General features: G+C 42.1%; 1 protein-coding gene across 1 annotated transcript in view; it reads right to left on the reverse strand.

Annotated features, from left to right (window-relative positions):
- Window positions 1-9,356, reverse strand: part of MAP3K14 (mitogen-activated protein kinase kinase kinase 14) — a gene marked incomplete at its 3' end in the record, with an annotated part of 15,548 nt that overhangs the window by 2,788 nt on the left and 3,404 nt on the right. The window contains 9 exon segments of the mRNA XM_009696947.1: window positions 462-568; window positions 1,745-2,095; window positions 2,716-2,866; window positions 3,228-3,391; window positions 4,108-4,212; window positions 4,654-4,785; window positions 5,516-5,645; window positions 7,832-7,969; window positions 9,004-9,356. The exon segment at window positions 9,004-9,356 is cut by the window's right edge and continues 4 nt beyond it. Of these exon segments, the coding sequence (XP_009695249.1) occupies window positions 462-568; window positions 1,745-2,095; window positions 2,716-2,866; window positions 3,228-3,391; window positions 4,108-4,212; window positions 4,654-4,785; window positions 5,516-5,645; window positions 7,832-7,969; window positions 9,004-9,356 (1,631 nt within the window).

Here is a 9,356-nt window from a genome sequence, read left to right on the forward strand (position 1 = left end):
AAACATCCTTTTAGTGGCCATTGCCAGGAAGAAGACTGTCGTGGTTTAACAAAGACCCTGGGCTGCACAGCTGTTTGGTCCAACTTGGTGCAGCTCCTGTGCTCATCACTACTTCTTCAGTTCCCTTCTTCTGCCTAGAGAGGGTCAAGGCTGCCGAGATTTTCTGTATCCACACACTTGACACTTACTGTGAGTATACAGCACAGGAGAGAAACTGGAGAAAAGGGATCCATGCTGAACAGTAAACTAAAGAACAACCACAACCCTGAATACCTCACTGTCCAAACCAAAAGATTTCTTCCCAAAGTGCTCTCTAGCAAACTGTGTGTCAAAAAGCAGCAACAAACATGAGAAAAAAACTCCAGATGTCCACTGGTCACAGCTTCCAGTTTCCCAGAGGCGGTTACTCTGCCACCACCCCGACACCTACAATAACACGGCTAGCATCCAGTTATCCTCACCTTCTCGCTGGCATCCGACACAAACGGGCTGTCGATGCTGAGACACGAAAGCATTTGTTCTTGCTCTTCCAGCGAGTAAGGCTGTGAAAGGCTGTTCAAAAACAGTTCTGCAAGCAAAAGGAAAGAGAAGGAAGACATTTCCAGTGATTCCTTTCATGCCTTCCTGCTCTAATGACAGTTACTGCAATTAATACCCAAAACTTCTTCAGCATTATCTAATGAACATTGACATTAGTGTCCGCAAAACAAGTGACACACAGTTCCTCTGCTAAGTAGAGGCTATTGTTACCGCTGCGAAAATAAGGAAACTGAGCCAGAAAGGACAGATGAATTGTGCAATGACATGCAAAATGCCAGAGATGGGACTAGCCCCCAGAATTTCCCAGTTCTTGCCTATTATGTCATCTATCAGTCTTCACTTTAGATCCATCCACATCATCTCCAGGGAAAGGCCAAACTTATGTACTCAACTCCTGCAGTAACTTGCGCTGATAATATCCAGACCTTACAAGGCTGCTGAAGATCCAAAGGCATTTGAGAAGAAAGCTGACCCTCAGCAACCCCTAAAATGCCATTCCTCAGTTCCGTGACAACAGTTACATTTCAAGACATGTTTTTTTTCCTAGCTTGAAGTTTTCAATTCATTTACAAAGACTAGAAAATATGGGATAAAAAAAGTGAAAGGTTGAGTTACCCTGGGGCAATGGAACTGGACTATTACTTCACTGATTTTCACGTTGAACTTACTGCTACTTTTCAAATTCTGGATTGCAGTTGGTAATCAAATTCGATGGCTGGTAGCTACAGGTTTTCCAATGCCCAGAACAAAACAGTTGCAGGCTGATTTTAACTATTCTGCTTCTTCTGACACCTCCCATCCGATAGGCTTATCCCTTTATTAAAAGAATTATGTTTGAAAACCTAAAATTTCAGACAAAGTTGGAATTGCAGACACTGTTTATCTGGTGCCCATAAGCACAAGTCTGAAACTGGCTGGTTTTTGAGAGGTTCCTGCACCTCTCACAGCAGTTCCCTCCACTGTTCAGAGAGTGAAAGGAAATCCTGATCACTACTCTTCTAGTATATTTAACTGGTTAAGAACTACTAGTTTTGGTAATTTAAAGGAAGGCAGAGTAATTTGTGTAACGAGAGAGGAACTATAAACAAAATGACATCCAAGCTCAAAAACCAGAAATAATTGTCAAGAGGCCAAAAGCAAGCAGCTGTATTTTTATCACACTCTCAAGCAAAAAGCTGAATTCCCTACATAGCCCATCGCTTACCTATTTCCAGCTGCTGAAGCTCTTGTTCTGAAATAGTTGTTGTTCTCTCCACATGGCTGCAGCTCTTCAGGGGGAGAGGAGTCGAGGAGAGAGGTGGAGGATCCCAGGTCTCAGATAATTCCTTGCACACAGTCCAAGGGGTTTCCTCAGCCTCCTCTGTTTGTTCCAGAGATGGTGGTGGTAGGACTGGGCTCGCACAAGAAACCTTGACTGCCAATTTTGGGTCAGAACCAGTCTCGGAAATTGGGCTCACTGTGGGGGACAGGGATGTCTGTGGATTGTTTTCTTTGTTCAAAGAGAAATGTCTAGGCTCTCTGTATTCGCCTTTCCAGGGGCTTGTCACACCTCCCACTACAAAACCAAAAAGGATACAAATGTTAGCAAATTAAGAAAAAAAGAGGTAAAAGTTTTCCATCACAATAAAAGTTTCTGAGCTGTACCTTGCTGTAAAATGCCCAGCTTCTTCAAAAGACAAAACCAGATCACCTCTACAAGTTCTTGCTGTATTACAGAACCTTTCAAAAGTTGAAATAAATTTTGTGTAGTCTTAGAGGTAAGACTGGACCACAAGTATGAGTTACAGTTCAGGATGCAATAAACCTCTGCTTTCAGTTTTGCTGCACACTAGGCTCCAGCTCACCAAATGCAGTTGAAAATTCAGCTGAACATGAGCCCAGCCACAGCATGCGCCTTAATAAACCCACGTAAAGCACAATATTGTCTGCTTCAAGCAGAGAAGGAAGAAAGAGCATGTGACAGCACACAGGAAATTTTAATTTATTTGGGTGAGAAACACCCGGCTGTGGGCAAAAGCTATCAACCCAAAAATATACATCCATGCCAAAGCCTGTGCAAACAATATACTGAACAGTAAAATATACTGATACTTCCCATAGGACCACTCTGACATAACTAGCAACTGACTACTTTACCAGTGCGGATAGGAAGCTTTAGATACAGGACATTACTACCTTCTTCAAGTGCGACACTGGTCTTAGTTTTCAGTTCAGATGCAGATGCTCTCTGAACAGGCTCTTTCTCCAGCCCCATTTTAATAATCTCAGCAGTGAGAGGGTTGCAGGAAGGTGGAATTTCCCTCAGAGGAGGTGGCTCTTTAGCTATCTGTGTAACAAACAGGAAGTGAAAGAGGTTAGACCAGAGAGGTTTCATTTGATTTCAGAAAGGTTCTTCCCACCCTGAGAGCGTTTCCAACTGAAATTACAGCATTAAATGAGAGACCTGAGCAATAATTTTATTACAGCTAAAAAGTTACACCCAAGTCACAAGCAAGATACGAAAGAAACAGCCCTAGCATGTGTAACACACAGCAGTCTAAGAGGCATAAGAAATGATCAGCTTCCAAAGGAAGGTTGGCATCATCTTAGGTGCTCATTAACTTCCTGAAATGACTGCTCTCTAGCTAGTTATAATGACATTTTGCAGGCTTACGTACCTTTTACTGGAGATGTGTTGGGTCGCTTACCTTTAGACAGAGTGGGTGATTGTAATACTGGGTCCAAGGGTGGCATCCATTAAGCATATGCAGCATCATACAGCAACTGCTCCAGACATCCACTTTGGAGTCACAACGCTTGCCCATGACCACCTCCGGAGCCATATGAGTCTCTGTGCCAGGCACATAGTTCCCTAAAACCATTCAAATGAAAACTCACTGCATGTAGAACCAGAGAATTATTCCAATGCAATTGTTCAGAAGCCTAAGGCAGCCTCCTTATCTTTTCAGTTAAAGGGAGAAACAAGTCACCTTAACACCAAAATCAGCATTGCGTGCTCTTGTAAACTGTTCAAAGGCTACAACTCCTTATCGGTCTCATCCCTTATATATACAATAGGTATCAAGCTCCCCTTTCCAGCAAATCTGGGAGGCAAAACATGACCCTCCATTGATAAGCTTGGCAGTATAAAACATATCCTTCTCTTTCAACAGCTGCATTAAAAAGCACTGTGAAGTTTAACTGCCCAAATGTCAGTGAGGAATTTTGCTTTGGTGGAGATCAGGATTGTTCCCCAACTCTTTAGTGAGGTTACATGACAAGTCAGAGTCGGATTTTTAAGTTTCAATGTGGTTTCTTGCAGGGACAAAACACTGAATGTAGTATGCTGACATAATCTTACAAAAAATACAACAGCCTTCTAGACTGGGAGATAAGGCCCACCTTCGAACCCTAAGTTCATTTCAGCCATCAGTGGAATACATCACAGTAATATCAATAAATGCGACACTATGACCAACGTTAAGTCTGGAAAATACAGTTGCTTGCAAATTAGCCATATGTAAATGTTCAAAAAGAAAGAATGAGTCAGTAGGGCAATTCTTCAGAATCGCAGTAGAAAATCCTTACCTGTGACCAAGCACTTCCCCAGACCATCGGGATGAAGGTGAGCAGAGTGACCAAAGTCACAAAGAAGAGCCCTGCTTCCATCATCAGACAAAAGCACATTTTCCGCTGGCAATGAGAAGTTTTTCATTAGTCAGACTCCTTTGTATTACGGTCATTGAGAAGGGAAAAAAGTCAAAAGCCCACAGAATTACAGTTCTTTTGAGCCCAAACCAAGGTCTGCTAACTCCTATGCAGTGTCACTGGCTTAAGCAAGTATACAACTAGAATTATAAGCTTATAATTATAAGCTACCAACTATCTGCCCTGGAGATTCCTCTACCCCAGTGGTGGGGCAGCCTGGGCAAACAGCCTGTCAGACCCACCAGATGACAGAAAGAGGTGACAAATATGATATGCCCAGCTGTTTAGAACCGAGTTAAGCTCTAATCTCAAATGTAGAGCTGAAAATCTAGTACACAACCTTTCGCCACTCAGTAACTTAATCGCCAAGCAGTTTGCCTCTTGTAAGAAATAAAGAATAACGAGGTACCTTAAGTACCATCCTACCTTTTACATCTCCATGGAGGATGTTTTGAGCGTGAAGATACTCCAAGCCCTCCAATGCCTGGCCCAAATAACTGAGGGCTCTGTCCTCTGGCAGGCAGCCACTCTGTTTAATTAGCTGACCTAGTGAGCCACCTAGAAAGGAATCCAGAGAGTCCATGTTAGCTTATCTTTAAATTCTTCCCAGCATCATCAGCGTTCCTCATTGTTTCTGATGAAGAAATGAGAACTGCCAGGTCTGATGGCCCTTATCTTCCACAAATGGGTCTGGTCCTTTTGTTTATTCCCAGAGTTCTTACTGCCTGCAGAAACTGGCCTCTTTCGTGAAGCCTTTTGCTTAGTGTGAGTTTAACGGTGTTGCTCTGTATGAAAAACAACTACTCTGTGATCATATCGGACACTTCCAGGTGCTAGACGACCAGCTTGATTCTTCACAGGCTGTGTTTTCCATGGTCCTGGCTGGAAAAAGGAGCATCAGGCAATGGAAACATCTAGGTTTGCTGATACAGTATCCCTTGCTCCAGTACAACATGCTTTACATGGTGCCATGCAAAATAAACATGAAAGCAAAAAACAGCACCAGCTGTGTGTTTTAGTGAGAATTTGCAGGTGCTGTTCAAGAGATATACATCTTGAACTGGAGTGAGGCAGGATTGGAAATGATTCCCCCCAAGACAGACCACTGCTACACACCAGAAGGGGTTCTACATACCTATCCTAACCCACTCAGGAATTAACACTAGGAACACTCTGGATACACCAAAGAATTAACAGATTTAAAACTGGGGCAGGAGGAAGAGGAGGTCAATGTCCACTGCATTCAACAGTTACAGTGGTGCTTCCACTGCGGTTGCTCCTTTCTCACCCTCCATCAGCTTCATGAAAATGGTCACCCAAGGCCCTTCCTTCACAGCTCCGTACAAGGGGACAACTTTAGGACTTGTTATTGCAGCACATGTTGTTAACTCCTCTGCACGGAAGTGTTCAACTTGTACCTGCAGAAACAAAGAAGAAGCACTGAACAAAATTTTGACGAATCGTGACAGAATCGTCCCTCCATGATGCTTGGGTCAGAGTGTCCTGCGCTGTTTAACAGCAGAGGCACAAGGATAACCTTTGTTAACAGTAATCAGTGGGTTCGGCAATAAGTGGGAACACTCAGAACAATTCTGAACAAGGATGATGAGAGGCCCTAAATCCTCAGCATCTGAGTAAAGTTAAGATTTGTCCCAAAAGATGCCAGGTTGCAATACCTCTGGCTTATGGCTGAGTGCTGGTAATCTTCAGGAGGAAGGTAATTTCTGTCCAGTTAAAAAGATAATACTGACAAGTTAAGCATTCTGCTTTCATGAAAGAAGAAAAAAAAAAAAAATGTCTAAGGGTGGTCCGGTACTTGGCAAAAATAAAACTGCGTCAAAACACGAGGGAATATGAAATATGGCCACAAGCGGTGATCGACACTATCACCTTTTTAGGTGGTACTCAGCCTGCACAGAAAAACGGTTAAAGAAAAATTCTATTCAGTAAGTTCAGCCAAGCAAAATAAAACAAGGATCTGCTAAAGACCAGAAGGAAAACATGAGTCATTAAGAATCTGGTGGGAAAAGGATGTATCGTGTTTCTCCACTGTCAGCAATCCAGTTACAGCTAGTTTTCTTTAATCTCAAGAATTTGGAGAGCAGGTGCTTACAACACCAAGTATGGTGAAAGAAGGTCAGGTAGTCCCCTTCTAACACAAGCAGGCAGCAGTAATTCCAGGCAGTTACTGATTTAAAATGAAATACACCATAGCTAAGCATTCAAATTCTGTGTTAGAACTCACTGGTTTAAGAGTTTGGTCTGAAAAGATGTATTTCTGATCTACAGAACTTCCTTTGAAATCTTCCAGTAATTATTAAAAAAAGAAAAAAAAAAATGACATTTTGAAAGACTTCAGCTTCTACTCTCATAGCTTTCTTTTCAGCACTACCACTCCTCGTTCCTGAAAATGTACCCCACTAGTAACAGCTATTTCTCCTAAGACTGTGTATCTGCAAAATGGATAATAAATTTAAGTAGTTACATACTGTTAGAAAACAAGTTGGTCATGTTGCCACAAAATTCCGCATCTAAAATGTGAGGATGCAGAATAGGAAATAATTTTCTACATGCTTTAAATATGTTTGCTTCTATATAGTTGACAAATGAAATGGTTAAAAAACTGGACAAGTTGGCTTAGTCTTGCCACTTAAATCTTTCCACAGGCAATACATCAAGTTGACACCAACGTAAACAAGAAAAAGAAAACATTTTAAATCGAAAAATGCAAGTTCCAGTTCTTTTTGCATGTAATATTTTTGTACTCAAGAAAAACGCTTCCCACAGTCTTGTTGAATGTGAGAAAAAACAGTTCACAGAGGTGATGAAACTATTCAAGTGTTAAGTTCAAACAAAATAGTTGACATTCTCATCATCTACTTGCATTATCACTCTGCCTTCACCTTCGAGGGCCCCCCACGGCTGCCTATAAATCAATACTGCAATTCAAGTTATATTCCACATGCTTCATACATCTTATGACAATGGCATATCTTGGTGTACAATAGATTATTATGCCAGCTTCTGGAAAAATATACATCCTTTGCTGCATCTGTTAGCAGAATCACCTCATTACAATATGCCGGTATTGCATATGACACTCACTGAACAGATGAAAGCTCTCTCTGTTTTAAGTGCCTACAGATTGCCTTACTTTTTTTCCTACTTTATTCCTTTTTCAACAGAGAAACACCTGCCATGTCACCATTTACACTAGACGTATTTTAAGATGAGAACAGTTAGATAAGCAAACAACTCAGAGATGTTTCTCCCCCGCAGTCACTAGGAACACACTTACAATCTTTCTGAAATCTCTACTCTCTTGGCCTGTCTCAGCACAAAACCCAAGATCCCTTGGAGCACGCTTTGAAAGCCAAATGAACCTATTCTTTGCTGCCAAGCTTGACCCTCTGTGCACATAACATGTTCTTCGTCTGCTGCTTCTCTCCATCCCATCACCTTGAACTTTTCCCTTGGACATAACCACAGCAGCATTTTACTGTACAATAAGGTATCTACAGTCCATGGTAGCTTGAAGGAGACGACTTTTTCTCCCTACGCCTTTATTGTGTCAGGAAACCCTTCCTTTCTCACACATAATTACCTTTTTGGCAGCACACTGAAATCCCGTCTGTTTGTCCTCTATTTTGTATACTTCTCCAAAAGAACCAATGCCCAAAGAACCGTGACATTTGGTCCAATGAACCTCTTCTCTGTACTCATAATCCACTGGCTTTAGTTTCTGGAAGTTAAAATCAAAAAACAAGATGAAGGAAAGAAACACTTAACTGTTGAGCTCCACAGGCATTTTCAGAAAAAGCACAGTGATAGATACCACTGCACCTCCCTAAAAATCCCTGTACAAAATTACTTCTGTCACAGGCTTGAGATGAAACAATACAGGAGGACCTACTTGATTTCTGTGGGCTCTGATCTAAATGAGTGCAGCCCATTGTTGTAAAGAGAGGCCATCAGTATTTGCATATCTTTGGAGCTCTAAACTATTCCCTTTACATGCAGGACATAACTATGAAGCTAAATCCTACAAAGAAAACCAGATTCACGTGACTACATGTAGACACCTATGTGCGAGCTAGATTTTTTTTTTATAGTCAGTAGATTGGCATTGTGCCTTAGGTCTCAGTGTAAACATATTCAGGCAGGTAAGTGACACCCTGAACTCCACCGACAATACTGACAGGGTCACACTGATTCCAGAGAAGAGTCCTCTAAAAGGAGTTTAAGGTGGCAAGACAGAACCAAATTCAGAAGAAATGACTCATGCCCCTAAGATTTACATGCACTTGCTATGCCCAAGCCCTACATTTGACAAGGGACAATGGGCAAGTTGCTGGCTCTCTAGCAGAGGCAGCAGACGTGCTTTTTGCCCCTTCACGATCTACATGTCCCTGGTTTCTGTCTGTGTCACAGCCCAGGTCATCTATAGCCAATAAAATATTGCAGCCTGGGTTCTTTCACAGACAAACAGAGAAGACATGTTTGAAAGCTGACTAAGCACAGAAACTTTTGTCATAGACAAGCATGCCTACTTTGTGAATGAGTGAACAAACTAGAGCCACGAATCTAAGACAGGGTTTTATAGCCTTCAAAAAACAAAACCACATCTTTAACTGGCAGTCTTCAACCATATCAAGAACCATTCAGAAAACACAGTCTTGCTACAGAAGCTAGCCCATGGATGCAGATTATTTCTCTTCTGAAGCCCAGGAGAAACTCTGCCTTCCACAGCACTAGTGTGTAGGGTCAGAAGATCACCTCATTAAGTAGCACGCCTTCATTTTCATCTGCTTCATGAAATTGTTCCTTCGGGTCCAGACCACCTCCTCTCCATGTCTTGGCCAGGCTGGCTAAATTTTGTGGTTCACCGAGACTGACGCTCCCCTTCAAAGCATCTACCAAGTATTCTTCCACAGAAATCTTGTCCGAACTGGTTTTCATGGACTGGTTTATACATTTGGGGAAACTATATTCTAAGTTTAGGCCAGATAAGTGATGCTCACTGTCTTCATAGCTGAGACCACCATGGAAGTACGTCTCCAGAGCGTTCCATTTCATGGCATGGAGAGGACTGTCCAGATGTGGGAAATTAGGGGGTATGATGTTGTAGG

Source organism: Cariama cristata, unplaced genomic scaffold (assembly GCF_000690535.1).
Source record: "Cariama cristata isolate BGI_N322 unplaced genomic scaffold, ASM69053v1 scaffold15623, whole genome shotgun sequence".
NCBI lineage: Eukaryota > Metazoa > Chordata > Aves > Cariamiformes > Cariamidae > Cariama > Cariama cristata.